Below are 20,703 nucleotides of genomic sequence, written 5' to 3' on the forward strand. Positions count from 1 at the left end.
TACAGAGTGCTAAATAGTCCTAAGGTAGTAAATTGATTTATTAAAGTTAATGCATTTTAAAGTGTAAATTATTTGGTCTTAATTTGGTATTTGAAAATAATCCAGAGGAGTAGGTATAGCTCAAGTGGTTGAGCTCCTGTTTTCCATGTACAAGGGCCTGGCTTGATCCCCAGTACCTCCTAAAATCAATAAAACAAACAAACTAAAACACCAGCTCTCATTGTGGAACAGATGTCCTTCAGTGGTCCTGTGTTCAATCTCTGGTACCTCCTAAAAAAGAGAAAAAGAAAATAGTCCTAGGGAGACTTCTATTTATAATACTCTATGAATTAAGACAATGGATGCAATTTAGAAAAAACTTTTTTTTTTTACAACCAGTTAATTTATCATGAGAAAGGTTTGTAAATAGTAATGCATAGATATTTTCTGCTTCATTTATTCAATTGTGAATTTCTTATTAAGACTGTATGTATATAATGAGAGTGCAAAAAGAAAAAGAAAAGAATTTTCATAGTACTAATAAATCAGACTTGGTCTTACCTATGGCTAAACTGAACAGTAGCCTGTATGTAAGTGAAGTAGATTGTGGATAAGTGTTGCTTAGGTACAAGCTGTGATCAGCAAATGGGAGGGAGAGAAAAATTGTGCTGGGGGAGAGCCTTAGAAGCCCTTTTATATATAAATATTTATATATATATATAAATAATATAAATATATCTATATATAAATATTTTTAAAGAAGTTGTGAACTTACAAAACAATCATGCATAATATGCAGAATTTTCATATATCACCCCTCCACCAACACCTTATATTATTGTGGGACATTTGTTAGATTATGAAGGAACATCATCAGACTCTTACCACTAACTATGGCCTGTAGTGTACATTAGGTATATTTTTTTCCATACCCTCCTATTAACACCACATATTAGTATTGTACATTTATTATAATTCTTGAGAGAACACTCTCATATTTGTGCTGTTACCCACAGTCCACCTTCCACCACATGGTTCACTGTGTTATACAGTTGGAAGCCCTTTCTGAGAGATGACCAGAGGAGACCTTTCAAGGATAGAAGTCTGATAGTTCCAAATGTGAAGTGATGTCGAAGTGAGGAGGCAGAATAGATGATGACAGGTAATCAGAACATGAAGAAAGCCTTTTGAATTAGAGTATGTAACTCCATAATCTTGATGATGAGTTTTCTCTTACAGGTGTCCCAAGAGTTCATCCTTTGTCTATTTTCTTTGTCTCAGTTACTGACAAGTGCCAGAATAGCTTACACTGGGTGTTGTCATGTGTGACCATTTCTTCTTCTATTTCTTTTCAAGGAGATCTGTTTGCAGCCACTTTCCTCATTAAGAACGGGGCTCTTGTCAATGCTGCTACCTTAGGGGCCCAGGAGACACCATTGCACCTTGTAGCGTTGTACAGTTCAAAAAAACACTCAGCAGATGTAATGTCTGAAATGGCACAGATTGCAGAGGCCCTCCTGCAAGCTGGTGCCAACCCCAACCTGCAAGACAGCAAGGGCAGGTAAGTTGAGGATCAGGTAGGCTACGCCCTTAAGACTGTTCCCAAAAGGTCACTTTATGGTGGCACATAACTAGCATTTGTTCTTTAGTTTAGAATTATTCAATCAGATTTTTATTGACATCACAAATTTTGGTTTACTATGCAAATAAGAGGCATCAATAAGGCCAGACACAAGTGGGGAAAACATTTAAATCCTGGGTAATTGAGGTCTTTGAATTTATAAGCAATTTCCAGCATGCTCATGTTAGAAGGAATCAGAATGGTTATCTATTCCAACTCCTTGAAGGGAGACACCTACCAGCATCTTTGTTACAGTTGCTTGGACACTTAGAAGAGAAGCACACTATCTCAAGGCAGTCTATTTTGTTTCTCTGAGGTCTAATTGATAAAAAATTCTCTGAATTAAACCCCTCTCTACCTTCTTGTAAATACTCCCACTTCAGACAACTCTGTTTGCCCCGGTTGCCACCTTCTCATATTTACAAGTTATCTTGTTTCTTTTGCCCCTGCCCAGAAATATTTAGTTGAAGATTCCTTGTGATTTGAAATGTAAGAAAGATTGCATGACTTTGGGGCAGCAGTGTGGGAGGCTTTAAAGGGGGAGTAAAGTCAGCTGAATCACAAGAGGTGAGACCAGTTCTCATCATAACAGCTCTCTATTTTATACCTTTGAAAACTAAAAAAATAGGAAGATGTTCGGTGAAGTCTGGTTGTCAGAATAGGAAAATGAAATTTGTGATGGATAAAGTACTTAAATAAGATGTATTTTGTTGAATTCTCAGTATCATTTGATGATTACTTTATTTCTCAAATAATTGCATTTTTTTTCCCCTGATAATTCTTTGATTCCCTCCCCCTGCTCCCCACCCTCCACCCCCCAATTAACCCTGGCAGTCTGTATGTCTGAGATAGATGCCAGCCTCAGGGTCCCTATGCTCTACAGTGGCAGTCTCCATCAAGGCACTTGAGGGCCAAAAAACAGTAGATGCCACTTTAACCAGTCACTAGTGAAAATAATTTCTTGCCTGTTGCCATCTGAGTGTGTTTGAGTATAACAGAATTATGGGGAAGAAAAAAAAATTTGCAGAATTGGTGGAGGGTGGGTAGGGGAAAATAGGCATACCTGTGGCAGAAACTGCTATTTTAAAAGATATGGTAGGCGGCGGACTTGGCCCAGTGGTTAGGGCGTCCATCTACCACATGGGAGGTCCGCGGTTCAAACCCTGGGCCTCCTTGACCCTTGTGGAGCTGGCCCATGCGCAGCACTGAAGCGCACAAGGAGTGCCGTGCCACGCAGGGGTGTCCCCCGCGTAGGGGAGCCCCATCTGCAAGGTGTGGAGCTGGCCCATGCGCAGTGCTGATGCACGCAAGGAGTGCCGCACCACGCAGGAGCGTCCCCTGCATAGGGGAGCCCCATGCCCAAGGAGAGCCGCCCAGCGCGAAAGAAAGTGCAGCCTGCCCAGGAATGGTGCAGCACACACGGAGAGCTGACATAACAAGATGACACAACAAAAAAAGAAACACAGATTCCCGTGCTGCTGACAACAACAGAAGCAGACAAAGACGACGCAGCAAAATAGACAGAGAACAGACAATGGGGGGAAGAGGGGGGAAATAAATGAATAAATAAATCTTTAAAAATATATATATTATATATACATATTCAGTAAAGGGACATTCTTGAATTAAAGAATATTTTATATCTCATTTACTGATTCTTGTCCTTTTGGCCACTGAATCAGTGTTAACATGTAAGTGAATCCATTTTCATACTTTGATACTTGGTCATGGTTTTAGAAACCAGTTTGCCAGGGTAGAAAAGGACACTGCTGCAAGAATGTGGCATTTCTTGTGGTTTGCAGTTCTGCTTAGAATTCTAGTTACCTCCTGCTGTGAGGAGTCCCACAGTAGGCCTGTCTTGAATTGACACTTCTTTTTTTTTTCCCCACCCTGTAGGACTCCTTTACACTTGTCCATCATGGCCAGGAATGAATACGTATTCAATCAGCTGCTGCAGTGTAAACAGTAAGTAGAGAGAGGTGGAGAAATGAAAAAGTAGTTGTAAGGGTGGGATTGTGAGTGAAAAGTAATTCTTTTAAAATGTATTTTTAGTGTTAAAAGTTTTTATTTTTTAAGTAAAAGTAAAACCAAATTCATTCAAAAAAACATTTTTAAAAAAAGAATGAGACTGTTGGCAATAGAGCATGTCTGAAGAAGATTAGATTTGTTGTGGCATTGCTTCCTTTTTTCAGGCTAGATCTAGAACTGAAAGACCACGAGGGCAGCACAGCTCTGTGGCTGGCAGTGCAGTACATCACTGTGTCTTCTGACCAGTCTGTAAACCCTTTTGAAGATGCCCCTGTGGTAAATGGAACTTCATTTGATGAAAACAGCTTCGCAGCCAGACTCATTCAGCATGGCAGCAACACCAATGCCCCGGACTCATTGACAGGTAACGCATGGATCACTAAGAGGTCATGCTAAAGTCTGGAGGCACCATGAAACAGGGTTTGCATTTTTTTTTACCAAAAATGTATTAGAGAAATTATAGGTTCACAGAAAAATCATGCAGAAAATACAGAGTTCCCATATTAACACCCACCTCCGAACATTAATGCCTTGCATTAGTATGGTACTTCTGTTACAGTTTATGAAAAAATACTGTTATAATTACATTTTTAATTCTAGCCCATAGTTCACATTAGGGTTCACTGTCTTATACCATACTGTTTCTTTTTATTTATTTTTATTTTATTAACATATATACATCCTAAAATTTCCCCTTTTAACCACATTCAAATATATAATTCAGTAGTGTTCATTACACTAACAATGTTGTGCTACCATCACTACCATCCATTACCAACACTTTTCCTTCATCCCAAACAGAAACTCTGTATCCATTAAGCATTAAATTCCCAATACCCCCACCCCAACCCCTGGTAAACTGCATTATAATTTCTGACAGTGAATTTGCTTATTCTAATTATTTCACATCAGTGAGAAAATTACATTTGTCCTTTGTATCTGATTATTTCATGTAACATTTCCATGTTGTTGCATGTATCAGAACTTCATTTTTTTAGGAGCAGTATGTGAGATATATTCAAATACCATACAGTCGATCCAAAGTGTACAATCAATGGCTTGTAGTATAATCACAGTGTTGTGCATTCATCACCACAAAAAATTTTAGAACAATTTCATTATTCCATAAAGAAAACTCCACACCCCTTAGCAGTCACCTCTCAATCATCTCTCTATCCTTCCCCAGCTCTACATAACCACTAATCTGATTCCATCTTTATAAATTGATTTATATTTACATTTTATATACGTGGAATCACACAATATATAGTACTTCATGTCTGGTTTCTTTCACTTAGCATACCGTTTGTTTTTTGCCTGATATTAACTTCTTGTAGCATTAATATACATTTGTTCGGTTTCAAAAGAAAACAACCTTATATAATGCACTATTACCTATGTTCGTATTTCACTTGAGGTTTTACTATGATATACTGTCCCATGTTACATTTTTTAGCTTTCCTTCTAGTAATACACATGACCTTAGACTTTCTCTTTCAACCACTGACATGCCCCTATAATAGTACCACTAGTTAGAAACACTATGTTGTGCTTTCACCTTTGCTATTCATTTCCAAAGATTAACAAACAGCATTTTTACCAATTCTGCCCAGGTTAACCCTCAGCTTTCTATTCTCTGACCTCATTCTATTTTCTGGTGACCCATATTCAAGTTGTTAACTCCATGAGTTTACACAATATATTTAGTTTATAATAGCATAGTCATATGGTATTTGTCCTTTTGTGTCTGGCTTGCTTCACTCAACATATGTCCTCCAGGTTTATCCATGTTGTCATATGCTTCATGACTTTATTTTTTCTTACAACTGTATAATATTCTATTTTGTGTACACATCACCATTTGTTTATCCATTCATTGGTTTATGGACCCCTGGGTTGTTTCCATCTTTGTATGATCATGAATAATGTTGCTGTAAATGTTAATGTGCGGATGTCCATTCATGTCACTGCTCAGTTCTTCTGGGTATATACCCAGAAGTGGTATTGGAGGGTCACATGGCAAATCTATGTTCACCTTCTTTAGGAACTGCCAAACAGTCCTACACAATTGCTCTACCATTCTACATTCCCACCAAATAGTGAATAAGCATTCCTTTGTCTCCAAGTCCTCTCTAACACTTATAGTTTTCTGCCTTTTTAATAGAGACATTTTAATAGGTGTGAAATGATATTTCATTGTAGCTTTGATTTTGCATCTCCCCAGTCACTAGTGAAGTTGAACATTTTTTCATGTGTTTTTTTGTCATTTGTATTTCTTCTTTGGACAAATGTCTGTTTAAATCTTTTGCCCATTTTAAAAATCGGGTTGTCTTTTTATTGTTGAGTTGCAGCATCTCTTTATATACCATGGATATTAAACCCTTATTGGATATGTGCTTTCCAAATATTTTTTCTTTTGTGTTGGCTGCTTTTTCACCCTTTTGACAAAGTCCCTGAAGTGTTTAATTTTGAGGAGGCCCCATTTGTCTATTTTTTTCTTTTGTTGTGCATTCTTTGGGTTTAAGGTCCAAGAAACCACCACCTACCACCAGATCTTGAAGATGTTTCCCTACATTTTCTTCTAGTAGTTTTACAGTCCTGGCTTTCATATTTAGGTCTTTGATTCCTTTTGAGTTGTTTCTTATATAGGGAGTTAGATACACTTTTATTCTTTTGGTTATGGATATCCTGTTTTCCCAGCACCATTTGTTGAAGAGACTGTTTTGTTCCATTAACATGGGCTTGGTAGGTTTGTCATAAAAAACAGTTGGCTGTAGAGGTAAGGGTTTATGTCTGGATTTTTAGTTCTATTCCGCTGATCAAAATGTCTGTCTTTATGCAAGCACCATGTTGTTTTGACCACTGTGGCTTTGTAGTATATTTCAAGGTCAGGCAGTGAAAGTCCTCCCACATCACTCTTAGAATGCTTTTGGTTATTCAGGTATATTTTCCCTTCCAAATAAATTTTGTAATTGCCTTTTCTATTTCTGTAAAGTAGGCTCTTAGAATTTTGATTGGTATTACACTGAATCTCAAAATCAGTTTCAGTTAGACTTAACATGTCCATGATATTTAGTCTTCCAGTCCACTTTTCCTGAACTCATTTAATAGCTCAAGTGGCCTTGTGGTAGACATTTCAGAATTCTCAAAATATAGTATCATATCATCTATGAATAGTGAGAGTTTTACTTTCCCCATTGAGTATGATGTTGGCTCTGGGTTTTCATATACACCCTTTATCATATTGAGGAATTCTCCTTCTATTCCTATCCTTCAAAGTGTTTTTATCAGGAAAGGATGACAGATTTTGACAAATGCCTTTTCTGCATTGATCAAAGTGATCATGTGGTTTTTTGCCCTTCAGTTTGTTAATGTTGTGTAGTATATTAATTGATTTTCTTATGTTAAACCAGCCTTGCATACCAGGAATAAATCCCACTTAATCATGGTGTATAATTCTTTTGATATACTGTTGAATTCTATTGACAGGTATTTTGTTGAGAATCTATGTTCATTAGAGAAATTGATCTGTAATTTTCTTTTCTTATAGTATTCTTTATCTGGCTTTGGTATTAGGGTGATGTTGGCTTCATAAAATGTGTTGGGTAATTTTCCCTCTTTAGTTTTTTGGAAGAGCTTAAACAGGATTGGTGTTAATTCTTCTCGAAATGTTTGGTAGAATTCATTTGTGAAGCCTTGTGGTCCTGGACTTTTCTTTGTTGGGAGACTTTTCGTGATTGATTGAATCTCCTTATGTGATTGGTTTGTTGAGTTCCTATATTTCTTGTAGAGTCAGTGTAGGTCGTTTTTGCATTTCTAGGAATTTGTCCATTTATCTAGGTTGCCTACTTAATTAGCATGCATTTTCTCATAATATCCTCTTATGATCCTTTTTATTTCTATGGGGTCAATTGTAACTTTGCCCCTTTCATTTCTAATTTTATTTACATCTTCTCTGTTTTGTTTTGGTTTTTTTTCTGTTAATCTAGCTAAGGGTTTGTCACTTTTATTGATCTTCTCAAAGACCCAACTTTTGGTTTTGTTGATTTTCTGGGTTTTTCTGTGGTTGTTGTCCTCAATTTCGTTTATTTCTGCTCTAATCTTTATTATTTCTTACCTTCTGCTTGTTTTGGGAATGGTTTGCTTTTCTTTTCCTAGTTTCTCCAGTATTTCATTTAAATCTTTGATTTTAGCTCTTTTTTTCTTTCTTAATGTAGGTGGTTAGGGCTATAAATTTCCCTCTCAGGACTGCCTTCACTGTTTCCCAGAAGTTTTGATAAGTTGTGTTCTCCTTTTCATTAGTCTCAATATATTTACTATTTAACTTACGCTTTCTTCTTTGGTCCTCCGATTGTTTAGGAGTATGTTGTTTAGCCTCCACATATTTGCGAATTTTCCCCTTTCCTGTCTTTTATTGATTTGCACTTTCATTATATTATGATCTGAGACGTTTTGTATAATTTCAAACTTTATTATTATTGAGACCTGCCTTGCAACCTAACTTTTGGTCAAATCCTGGAGAAAGATCCATGAGCACTTGAGAAGAATATATAACCCTGTGATTTGGGAGGCAAAGATCTGTATGTGTCTGTTAAGTCTAACTCATTCATGTTGTTCAAGTTCTCCGTTTCCTTTTTAATCTTCTGTCTAGCTGTTCTATCTAATGATGTGAATGGTGTGTTGAGGTCTTCAACTATTATTGTAAAGATATCTTTCTCCCTTCGCTTTTGCCAGAGTTTGCCTCATGTATTTTGGGGTACCCTGTTTAGGTACATGGACATTTATGACCTGTATTTCCTCCTGGTGGATTGTCCCTTTTATTAATATATAATGACCTTCTGTATCTCTGAACTTTTTTGCATTTAAAGTCTCTTTTGTCTGATATTAGTGCAGCTACCCCTGCTCTTTTGGTTACTGTTTGCATAGAGTATCTTTTTCCAGCCTTTCCATTTCAGCCAGTTGTATGCCTAGGGTGTAAAGTGAGTCTCTTATAGGCAGCATATAAATGGCCTTTTTTTTTTTAATCCATTCTGTCAGCCTGTATCTTTTGATCGGAGTTTAATCTATTAAACATTCAATGATATTACTGTAAATGCATTATTTGCTTCCACTATTTTATTCTTTGGTTTTCATATGTCATTTTTGTCCATCTTTTTACTCTTTTGGTTACCCTTTCTACTATTCTTGCCTTCTACCCTATCCTCCAAGACTCTCTCCCCTGTCTTTCTTTTGGGCTTTTAGGCTCCCTTTACTACTTCCTGAAGAGGCAGATTCTTTTTTGTGAACTCTCTTAGTTTCTGTTTTCTTGTGAATATTTTAAACTCACCTTCATATATGAAGAACAGTTTTGCTGGATAAAGAATTCTCAGCTGATAATTTTTCTCTTTAAGTATCCTAATTATATCATACCACTGTTTTCTTAACTCTGTGGTTTCTTGTGAGAAATCTGCACTTTTTAAAAAATATATTTTTATTACAGAAGTTGTGAACTTACAAAACAATCATGCAACACCCCTTCCCCAACATACCACACCATGGTAGAACATTTGTTACAGATTATGAGATATCATCATCAGAATATTATCACTAACTTTGGTCCCTAATATACCATAAATGGAAAAAAAATTGGCATATTTTTTCCATACCCTCTTGTTATTAACACAGTACATATTTGTCATTGATAGAATATTATAGTATTGCTGTTCACTATAGCCTGTAGGTTACATTAATTGTATATTTCCCATGCTTCTCCACTTTTCCATTACCGTACAATAGTAATATATATCTTTCTTCACTAAGTCTTACTTGTCAGCCTTTGTATGTGATGGCTTGCTTCTCCCTTGCTACTCTCAGAATTTTCTCTTTATCTTTGATGTTTGACATTTGAGTAGTGTGTGTCTTGGAGTAGGTCTATTCAGATTTATTCTAATTGGGGTATACTGTGTTTCTTGGACATGTAAGTTCATTTCCTTTAAGAGTTGGGAAATTTTCAGCCATTATATCCTCAAATACTCTTTTTATTATACTTTATTTAATTTTTATTCTCTCAAATACTCTTTCTGCCTCTTTTACTTTTTCTTCTCCTTCTGTCATTCCCATGACGTGTGTGCTGTCATTCAACTCCCTGAGCCCTTGCTCAATTTTTTCCATTCTTTTTGGTTCGCTTTCTTTGATTTCAGCTGTTCTGTCTTCTGCATCATTTATTCTTTCTTCTGTCATTTTGAGTCTCCTGTCGTATGCCTCTTTATGTGTTTTCACTGTCACCTATTGTGTCTTTTCATTCCCAGGAGCTCTGTTATTTTTTTCTGTTCAGGTTTACTTTTTTTTTTTTTTTTGGAGGTACTAGGGATTGAATCCAGGACCTCACACATGGGAAGCAGGCACTCAACTACAAGCTACACTTGCTCCCTTCAGGTTTTCAAATTCTTCTTTGTGCCTACTTATTTTCTTTTTTTTTTTAAAGATTTTTAATTTATTTCTCTCCCCTTCCCCCCCGCCCCGCCCCAGTTGTCTGTTCTCTATGTCCATTTGCTATGTGTTCTTCTTTTGTCCACTTCTGTTGTTGTCAGTGGCATGGGAATCCGTGTCTCTTTTTGTTGCGTCATCTTGCTGTGTCAGCTCTCCGTGTGTGCAGTGCCATTCTTGGGCAGGCTGAACTTTATTTCGTGCTGGGTGGCTCTCCTTATGGGGCACACTCCTTGCACGTGGGCTCCCCTATGCAGGAGCACCCCTGCGTGGCACAGCACTCCTTGTGTGCATCAGCACTGCGCGTGGGCCAGCTCCACATGGGTCAAGGAGGCCTGGAGTTTGAACCACGGACCTCCCCTTAGGTTCTTCTTGATGTCCTTTATCTCTTTACCATATTGTCCTTCAACTCATTTATTTGATTTTGGAAATTTGTACGGAGCTTATTGATTACTTGTCTCAAATCTTGTGTCTCACCTGGGGTTTTGATATATTCCTTTCCTTAGATCATTTCTTCCATTTTCTTAGTGTGGTTTGTAACTTTTTGCTGATGCCTAGGCATCTAGTTATGATGGTGGATTTACTCTGATGCTCAATTTCTTTCTCTTTTGTGGGGATTTAGTGGTGGGGGGCTGTGTTACGCCATTCTTTGATTCTTGGTTCAGCCTTTTCTAGATCTTTAGGATTGTGCCTGTTAGTTTCTCAAATCTGAGGCCTGGATGTAGTAATGGGTTACAGACCTGCTTCTTAGGGTCTTGGGGAGGGAGCTGTACAGACCAGAAAACACCTCTTTTATTCATTTACTTTTAATTTCCTCACATATTCTACCTTGGTCCGCCAGCAAATGGCGCTCTTCAACAGCCCTCTCAGCTCAGAGCCTGGTCATGACTGTAACATGACCACAGCAGTGTGACAGAGGATTCTACCTTGAGACTATTCAGAAACTCCCAATTCAAACTTTCTCAGAAGCTGTTCTCCAGCCTTTGCTGGCAACTCCCTCCCTTTTGTGAATAGGAAACAATTCTACTCCCTCCGCATCCTCAACAGCCAGTCCTGCTCAGTGTGGAGAGTGATTGCGATGGTCTGTCCCTTCAGTCCCACCACGGCTCCCAGGGCAAACCGTGGCTTGGCTCCTCCCAGTCCGGAAGGTTTGGGGACACTGCAGACCAAATTTATTGACCAAAAGCTTTATCAGCCTTAGGCTTTGTCCCTCTCTTTCCGTTTCCTGGGGAGGTGGATCCCTGGGGCCTCTTCTGTCTGTATCCTGCCACACGAGGCCAGAGAATTCAAATTTTCTGCTTGTAGGGTGGGGGAAGAGTGCCGGTGGCTGCAGCTTCTACTCTCTTTCCCGTGAGCCTTTTTTTCCTGTGCCCCTCTCTCTTCTAGGTTGTGTCTAGTCTTCCCCTGGTGTCCTAAACCCTGGAACATTTATGCTTGACCTCCAGCTATTTTTCTGGGAGAGAAGAGAGTCCTCTGTCTTTCTAATCTGCAATTTTCCCAGAAGTCTCAGAACTTCATTCATTTTTACAACTGAATAGTATCCCGTTGTATGATGTCTTCGATTACCACAGGGTTGCCAATGCAAAGTACCAGAAAGGGGTTAGCTTTTATAATGGGAGTTTTATTTAGGGTAAATTCTTACAGTTCCAAGGCCATTAAATGTCCAAATTAAAGCATCAACAGAAATGCTTTCTCACAAGAGTTGCTACTGGTAGTCTTGGGGTCCTGCCACATGGCAAAGCAAGATGGCTGCTGATCTCTGCCAAGGTCCCTGCCTTCCCCTCTAGAATCTTTCATCTCCCAGAGCACAACTGTGAGCAACCAGGCATATGGCTTGTCTCTTCAGCCTTGAACTGCTCCGTGAGCCCAGCTTCTTGGGGGCTTCTTGCTTAAGCTTTGGCTGCTAGCATTCCTTTAGTCATGTCTCACATGGCAGGATCAAAAATGGCAGAGCCTCTTTTCCCTGTGTTTCTCTCTCTCTGTATCAGACCTGAGTTATGCCTCACTGGTATCCTATCAAAAGCAGTCTAACCACATGATTTAAAGTGAATCTAATACAGAGGGTACTGCAAGAATAGATTATTTCAAAACATCATCTTTTTTGGGACTCACCAAGTCCAGGCTGTCAAATATGGATGTACCTCATTTTGTTTATTCATTCATCTCTTGGTGAACACTTGGGTTGCCTCTGTCTTTTGGCAGTTGTGAAAAATGCCATTGTGAGCATAGATATGCAAATATCTGTTTAAATCCCTGCTTTTAATTCTTTTTTGTTACATACCTAGAAGTTGGATTGACAGGTCATATGGTAATTCTGTACTTAACTTTCTGTGGAATTGCCAAACTGTGGTGGGGATAGATTTTTAAAGACTGAGAAACACTGTAACAGTACTAAAACCATTTTGAGAAAAACAGAATCAAAACATTTTGGTTTTTTATTTTCTTTCCAAGATTTTTATTTATCAGAGGAATGGTAGTGCTAAGCAAAACATTGCTAAGCTAAGAACAAACATATTTAGGGGCATTTTCTATCTTTGAAATGGGCATCTAGTCCAGCAGTTCTCAACTGAGGATGGTTTTGCTTATAGACATTTTTTACTGTAAAAGTAGGCTGGTGATAGGTACTACTTGTATCTGGTGGGCAGAGACCAGGGATGTTGCTGATCATCATACAGTACACAGTGCAGTCCCCTACAACAAAGAATTATTTGGTCCAAAATGTCAGCAGTGCCACTGTTTGGAAACCTTGCTCTAACCCAATCTTGGAAAGTAGTGCTAACTTTCTTCTGAATCTGGGACGGCTAATGGCAAACCCAGGGAAGAATGAATGTCTCCTGACTTCCAGACCAAGTCTGTGCTCCAGCCCAGGCTCTTCCCTGTCTCAGTGTCTACTTACACAGTGCTTGTGTGGACTCACATGATACCTGCATCTCTTGTTGATTTGCCATTTGTAACAAGTGATGGTGAAGGATAGGGTGTGGAACTTGACCACATTTTATGCAAATGAAACGACGAATGTGTGCTCATTTTCTTCTAGGAAATTGCTTACTACAGCGGGCAGCTGGAGCAGGAAATGAGGCTGCAGCTCTTTTCCTGGCAACTAATAGTGCCAATGTCAACCACAGAAACAAGTGGGTAAGTGTGACAGGGTAGCCACGGGAAATGGTTTTGGGATGTGTTAGAAATGACAGCAGTAGATGTGTAAGGAAAAATGAAATAGGTTCTTTTCCAGTTTTTGTCAAAATAATACACGACATGTTTAAAAACAAAAAAATGGAGCGAAACAGACTCTTTAATGTATCTTCAAATATTGACTGAGTCATTCATTCAGCAAGCATCTCCTAAGCAGCAGTTGTATATCAGGCCCTGACTTTATAGTCTCATAGAGATTCTCAAGCAAGCACAAAAAGCTATTTTTTTCCTATCACTTTACATTTACTGTGTCTTTCCTATGTAGATTTTTTTTTGGTCCATAGCATGAGCTAACAAGGTATATTATTTAGTGCTTTGGTTAAAAGAATGGCTTTTGGAGTTGAGCATGCCTGGGTTTACCAGGTTTCCCACTCCCTCCCTGTGTAGTCTGAGCCAAGTTACTTAATTTTTAGCTTTCTCATATGTAAAATGGGGTCAATATTGATTTCACAGGGTTGTAATTAAGATGAAAAGAAAAGATATATTTCAGAGCTTACTAGCATAACATCCAGAACAACACTGGAAATCCTAAGTGATTTTTATTTTTACTTCAATGTTTTCACATATGATTTTTTTTTTAAAGAGGTACCAGGGATTGGACCTGCAACCTTGTACATGGGAAGCAGGCATTCAACCACTGAGTTACACCCACTCCCTTGAGGATATTTTTAAGATCACACTGAGTTTACAATAACTTTGCGCTAGAAACTTGATATTATTCCTTTTAATTCTCACAGTGGACCTAGAAGCAGCAGCTATTATTAGGATTGAAAAGATGTTTTCCACATTTATAAAACCCTTATTTCAGAATTTTAGATCTTGAGGTTCTGAAAGGTTGAGTGGCTCGTAAATAATGGAGCCAGTATTAAAATCCAGGTACTGGGATTTATAATTGTGCATTCTCTCCACAATGCTGGATAGAACAGTGGACAGTAAACAATGAGCTTGTTATCTAAGACATATCAAAGTGCCTTGAAAGTACAAGGGAGAGGGGACAGGACAGCACCATACTTTTCCATCATCAAATCTTCCAGCCTGCCAACCTAAACCCACACAGCTAGAATGGATGGGGTGTCCCTGTTCTCATCTTTATTTGGGCTCTGGATCTCATGACTCCTTCATCACCTTCTCAGTGATGTTGCTCTTACTATTATGTGTTTCTGTCTCTGTCTGTTTTTCCTCAGTTTTGCCCACTGTTCATTTTTCTTAGCATATAGACTCGCTCTACTATATCCTGACTTTTAAAAATCCTCCCTTGAGCCCACATTGTCTACCAACTGCTGTCCCTTTTCTGATACCCTTCATAACAAAACTGGGTGTAACATAAAATGTAGCGGAGATCTGACTTTTAAGCCTGTGACACCCACACTAGAGAAGGACCTCGTGTTTGGACATTATTCTGTGGGTAGAGAAGATCCTCAGGGGACTGAAGGTTTGGGCAGAAAAGCAGTATGACCGTTTTTAGAAATGAGAAAACTGCCTGGGATGGCTGGTGTGGAGGGTATACTTTGGAGGTCCAGGCTGGAGCTCCTGGTTTCTACCACTGGATTTGGTTCCAGAGGGACAGGTTTCAGAGGACTTACAGAATTATAGTCACCAGGACTTGCCCATTTATGGCTGTCAATGCGGGAAGAGAGGTGTTAAAGCTATTGTGATGTAGCCATTAAGAGAAAGAAGGACCTGGTCAGGAGGAAGAACTGGTGTGCAGGGAGGGAATTCAATTTTGTCATTGTTGAACTCCTTTAGAAACATTCAGATGGGGCTGGATAGCCAACAATGGAAAACTTAGGTGTGATTATAGGGCTGCAGACTTGGGTTTGAGACTCTGTTGCTTGTTTCGCTGGTAGAAGCTATGAGAGTGGTAGCATACTACGTGAGAATGTGTAGGGAAGAAGGGCTGGTGCAGAGGATGGCCCCATGGAAGAGGACACGCTTGTGAAGCCTCTCGCCACAATTGTTACACAACTCTGTGGGGAGGATGTGGGATGGGAAGAGGGCACATGGAGTAAAGGATAAAGGAGTAAAGGACCTAGAGCCTTACTTTACATGGGGGTAAGTCCCACAAACAGTGCCCGAAGCTGGAAAATCAACAGGCAAGAATAAAAAATATGTTAGGTAGAAATAGAGAGATTACAAAAACCCAGCTGAAAAAGTTAAAAAAGGTTCCCTCTGAGAAAGGAGAATCCTTTTGAGGAGAGGGGAGGGGAGATCTTGCAGTTTTTCACAACAAACCTTATCCAACTCTGAGTCTTTAAACAGCGGCGCTATTTAACTTTGATAATAGAACAAAGTGCTGAGCAGTGTGTTCAGTTCCCACTTTGGTGAAAAAAACTGCACATGTGTATGCATACACATATACATAATACACATGTGTGCATACGTGTGTGTCTGCCACTGGAGAGAAACATGAAACTGGCAATAATGGTTCCTTTAGGGAAGGTTAATTGGATGGTGAGGTTCAAGTGTGAGAAGAGACTTTTTTTTATTTTTATTTATTTTTGTTTTATTTTTTAGAAGGTACGAGGGATTGAACCCAGGACCTCATACATGGGAAACAGGTGCTCAACCACCTGAGTTACATCCGCTCCCAAGAGACTTCTTTTCACTGTGTATTCTTGTACCCTTTGAATATTTAATCAAGTACCTGTAATGCTAATTTAAAATGTTTTTAATTTTAAAATGGGGGGTTCTTGATCAGAGTTCCAGATGAGGCTGATATAAGCAGGTCCGGAGACCAGGGCCTAGGTGTGGTTGTGAGGGTGAAAGAGAAGTGATGGTCAAGCTCTTACCACTGCTTGTCTCTGGGGCTGTGATTGTGAGGCTCTCCCATCTTTTACAAAGTTTATTTTGGTGACACTTGGAGGGTTCATTTTTAGTAACAATATATTAAAAAGCATATATTACTTTTGTAATTTACAAAAACAAAGTAAAGGGAGGTTAAGAAGATGATTGGGGATGAAAACAATGGGAAGCCAAAGTATTTGGAAGGTGCTTGAGAAGAAGTTGAAGAAACTAAAGAGGAAGGGAAGAGTGCAGGAGAAGAAACTGGGAAGAAGGAGTGGGGTGAAAGCCACAGAGGTCACCTGGTGACAGGATGAGCTGAGGGCTGTGGCTGGCCCTGGGGCTTATTTCCACGTATCTGTTGCCATTATCCCTTTGTGAAGGGGACACCTTACCTGTAAATGCTCAGATTGGAGCTGTTTGATTTCGTTCAGGGTGAAACTCCATTGCACACAGCCTGTCGGCACGGCCTGGCCAGCCTCACTGCAGAGCTCCTGCAGCAAGGTGCCAACCCAAACCTGCAGACACAGGAAGCTCTGCCTTTGCCAAAGGAAGTTGCATCTCTTACCAGCTGTACGGACAGCGTCTATCTGCAGACACCCCTGCACATGGCAATTGCTCATAATCATCCAGATGTGGTGTCTGTCATCCTGGAGCAGAAAGGTAGGTTGTGGGGCACTCCTGCCAGTCACCTGGACTTGTGACGGCAGTTTTGAGTGGCTCATTACAGAGATGCTGTTTTTTCCATGCTGAGTTTTACATAGCCGTTTTCTAACCCCGTTCCCAACCCTCCCAAAAAAATCCTTTTGGGTCAAACTAAGTAAGCGTTTAGTCTGGTTCTTGACTGCTGCCTTTCCCTGTGTATGTTTCCAGGATGAGGCATCTCATGTCACCTCTTGGGCTAAGGTTAACCTTTGGCTCTACCATCTCTTACACTTTGAGGGGAGGGACTTCAGGCCATTTTAGTGTAAGACAAGACAAGCCTTTGCCCTGGCATGAGCACTGCCTTTGAGAACTCTGCTGCAGCATGTCTTCTGTGAGCCTCCCTGGCAAGTGAGCCAGAAAAGGGGAGGGCGCAGGAATCCCCTGCCGTGGAGCTGGGCTCCTTCCCTTACAAACACATCCTCAGATTTTTCTCTTTTCTTTCCTGAAATTTGGTTTACCCTTGTTTAAGTCCTTGTTAGGGCAAGCATTTTTGGTATTGTACTTATGGAAAGAAATGAGGTTTTAGGCAGAATGTGTCTATTTTTTGGTCCTCTACAGAGTTTTAAGATTTTATATATTAGGCAGACATCCTTCAGTACATTGTTTTAATCCTCTTTTTAATAATCTGGTAATCAGAGTATGTTTCCGCAGTGAAGTATGTTTTCCTTATATGAAAATTCACTGCTTTCAGCTTTTGAAAAACTCTCTCCATAAGCTTTGTTCTAAATACCAAATTTCCAGGCTTCCATCCCCCACAAAAAGATTTATCAGTTCTTTTTGTACAAAAGTGATCATATCTTAGCCAGTCAATTTGAAACTGAGCTCTCGTTTGCTTGAGTGCTTTCATTGTGATCCATAGGACAGTGAAATCAAGTGTTCTTTTCCTTTCTTAAAATTTAGCCAATGCTCTTCATGCCACTAACAACTTGCAAATCATTCCGGACTTCAGCCTCAAGGATTCCCGAGACCAGACTGTGCTAGGCCTGGCTTTATGGACTGGTAAGACTGCCAGAGGCTGCTGATGACTGCAGACACCCATTTGTTAGGGGGTGGGGGAGAGAGAGCAAGAGAAAGGGGGATGTAGGTGGTGGAGGAGGAGGTGGGGCCCATCATTTGATTGTGAGTTAAGTGTGTAATATCCCGTGGAAAAATGCTGGCTTTGAGAAATTGAGAGGAAGTGTTTGTTGTAGTAAGATGTTGGGGAAGTAGGAAAAGCTGAGCATGTATTCATCGGGCTTATTTATTTCCCAGGCATGCACACGATTGCAGCCCAGCTTCTGGGCTCCGGGGCTTCCATTAATGATACCATGTCAGATGGGCAGACCTTGCTGCACATGGCCATACGACGGCAGGATAGCAAGAGCGCGCTCTTTCTCCTGGAGCATCAAGCAGATATAAATGTCAGGTAGGATAAAACAGCCACTGTAGCACCAGGTCACATTTAACAGGGTTTAAAGCATTGCCTTGCTTGTGGAAAATATTTTTGTTCCTTATTAAATAAAGGAAAGGAAACAATGGCTCTGAAAAAGTACAAAATGCAATATAATCAGTAAGTAGCCTTATGGGGTGGAGATGGAGAACTGTGCTTTGCTCTTGTTTGAACCTTTCAGGACCAGTACAATATTGCACAAACCTCAGTATAAAGGACAATTGGAAATCAGTGGTTTAAGTAGGCATTTCATTTGTAATGAAAACCGTTCCAGCAAATGAACTCATCAAAGACTTGAGGGGGAAATGTACCCATAGTTAAATTTTTGTCATCATATTTTCAAAGGAGCTTATTTCTGCCTCCAAAGTCAAGTGACTCTGAATGAATAAGTGAGTGAAAGAAGTGTTTTGTCAAGTGGGTGTTAGGGTTGGCATTTTATTAGGATGCTGTTAAAAACAGCTGTATGCCCATAAGATTTCAACACACTGGGACGTTGGTCACTCCTCTGAATGCAATAGGGTGGTATAGCAATATTTTTTAAATGGCAGAAGGGTCAGATGGTAATGACTTTTAATTTCCCTGAGAAAATACAAAGGAATGTGAGTCAAGTGTCTTTAAGGAATACAGTGGATGCTGGCCTCTAGAATGCCCAGGAGGGCGGCTTTATTTTTCTGCTTAGATACAAATGTTGGGTTTTGGTGTGTTTCTCCCAACAGGACTCAGGATGGGGAGACAGCCCTTCAGCTGGCCATCAGAAATCAGCTTCCACTTGTAGTCGATGCAATATGCACCCGAGGAGCGGACATGTCTGTGCCAGATGAGAAGGGGAATCCCCCACTGTGGCTCGCGTTGGCAAATAATCTGGAGGACATTGCATCGACTCTGGTGAGACAAGCACCACTTGAGCCTCTGTTTACAGATGGGGCAGGTTGTGCCAGAGATGGACTTGGTATCTATGTAGTAATCACAAGGGGCAAAGTTAGTGAACTGCCAAGTTAACAGATTGGGTCAGGGAGGAGCAGTTGACAGTTATGTTCAAGAAACCTGCTGTTCAGCATAGTCCTGGCCCAAACTTTCATTTTAGGTTGTCTTTACCAAGAAAGCTACCAAGAAGCAAGAGGGTGAAACATTTCATCAGGAGTCTTCTCCTGGGGTGGGTTATTTTGGTATGGGCTGCCCTCATTATCACCATAGCAATAAATTCCCAAGCTCAGGTTTGTCTCCCTTGTTCAGAAGACCATCACCCAAAGTGGGGGTAAACTTGGAAGTCTTCATTTAGCTCTCTGAAAGACAGGCCTGCACTGTGACATCAAGGCATTTTGCATCTGGGGTTTTACCCAGTTGTTATTGAGATTACCTTTAAAGTACAAGTATGTGTTACAGGAGTTTGTGTGTGTGTGTGTGTGTGTGTGTGTTTACATGCACTTGTATGTGCTTTCTGTCTGTTCTAGAATATAGCTATAGAGGGCACTAAACACAATATCTCCAAAACCCCTACTACAGGACCTGTGTAAGAACTTACACAGAGCAGACTTTAATCAGTGTTGGTAAAACTATAATGAATGATACAGATTAAAGTAATTAGTTAATTATTTACTGCATCTTGCCTGAAAAATGAACCTAATGATGTGCATAGAGCTCTGAGATGATAATAAGACTTGTCTTTGCTAAACGGTGTTTTTGAGTAACCTGTGTTTTTGTGCAGGTCAGACATGGTTGTGATGCCACATGCTGGGGTCCAGGACCTAGTGGGTGCCTTCAGACACTCCTTCACAGAGCCATTGATGAAAACAATGAAGCCATTGCCTGCTTTCTTATTCGCAGGTCTGAGAAGCCCAAGTATCTCTTTAGATCTTATTCTGATTTTTGCAAACTAGCTCCTTTATTATTTTACTCCGCCTACAGTCTTAACATGCCTATAGCTGGCTTGACTTTCATAATTAAAACTGAGGTCACTGTTCATTATGTCAGGTCATTCAAGGGCTGAGCTTACTTATAAGGGGAGGGATTCATGCCCCTGGATCACAGAATCTAAAACCTAAATCCACTTCCTGCTTAGGGAGCTGCAGGGACTTCTGTGGTTCTTTCAGACCAGTTCACACCATGAAGCCACAAGACAGGGGTGGAGGAGACTAGATGGCCTCCACAGACGGCTCCCAGCCATATTCCCTCACTAACATGCATGCGCCCTAACATGGCTCCCTCATTGCAGGATGAGGATATGTTGGGCAAGGTTATTCAGGAAACCTTTAGAGCAAGGGTTCTCAAACTTAAAATGCATGTATATCCCCTGGGGCACTTTTTATAATTCTGACGCCCAGGTTGCCCCTAGGACCAATTGCATAAGAATCTATGGGCGTGGGTTCCAGATATCAGTATTTGAAGCCAAGAACCAAAGACAGTAATCCCTGGCAGGAACTTTTTTGTAGGATTGGATGAGACTGCTCCTCTGTATTTAGCAGCATGCCTGTAGGCTAGGTAGAAACCTGGCTCTGGAAGCCTT

The 20,703-nt window shown here is 40.0% G+C and overlaps 1 protein-coding gene across 5 annotated transcripts in view; it reads left to right on the forward strand.

The window, feature by feature from the left end:
- Positions 1-20,703, forward strand: part of ANKFY1 (ankyrin repeat and FYVE domain containing 1) — a 110,644-nt gene that overhangs the window by 71,000 nt on the left and 18,941 nt on the right. For all 5 annotated transcript variants that reach the window (XM_071210393.1, XM_071210391.1, XM_004476989.4 and 2 more), the window contains 9 exons: positions 1,336-1,540; positions 3,497-3,565; positions 3,793-3,992; positions 13,131-13,228; positions 16,501-16,729; positions 17,672-17,770; positions 18,023-18,176; positions 18,917-19,085; positions 19,906-20,024. In XM_071210393.1, coding sequence (XP_071066494.1) covers positions 1,336-1,540; positions 3,497-3,565; positions 3,793-3,992; positions 13,131-13,228; positions 16,501-16,729; positions 17,672-17,770; positions 18,023-18,176; positions 18,917-19,085; positions 19,906-20,024 — 1,342 coding nt within the window. The remainder of the gene's footprint in view (positions 1-1,335; positions 1,541-3,496; positions 3,566-3,792; positions 3,993-13,130; positions 13,229-16,500; positions 16,730-17,671; positions 17,771-18,022; positions 18,177-18,916; positions 19,086-19,905; positions 20,025-20,703) is intronic.

The sequence above is a fragment of the Dasypus novemcinctus genome, chromosome 21 (assembly GCF_030445035.2).
Source record: "Dasypus novemcinctus isolate mDasNov1 chromosome 21, mDasNov1.1.hap2, whole genome shotgun sequence".
Lineage (NCBI taxonomy): Eukaryota > Metazoa > Chordata > Mammalia > Cingulata > Dasypodidae > Dasypus > Dasypus novemcinctus.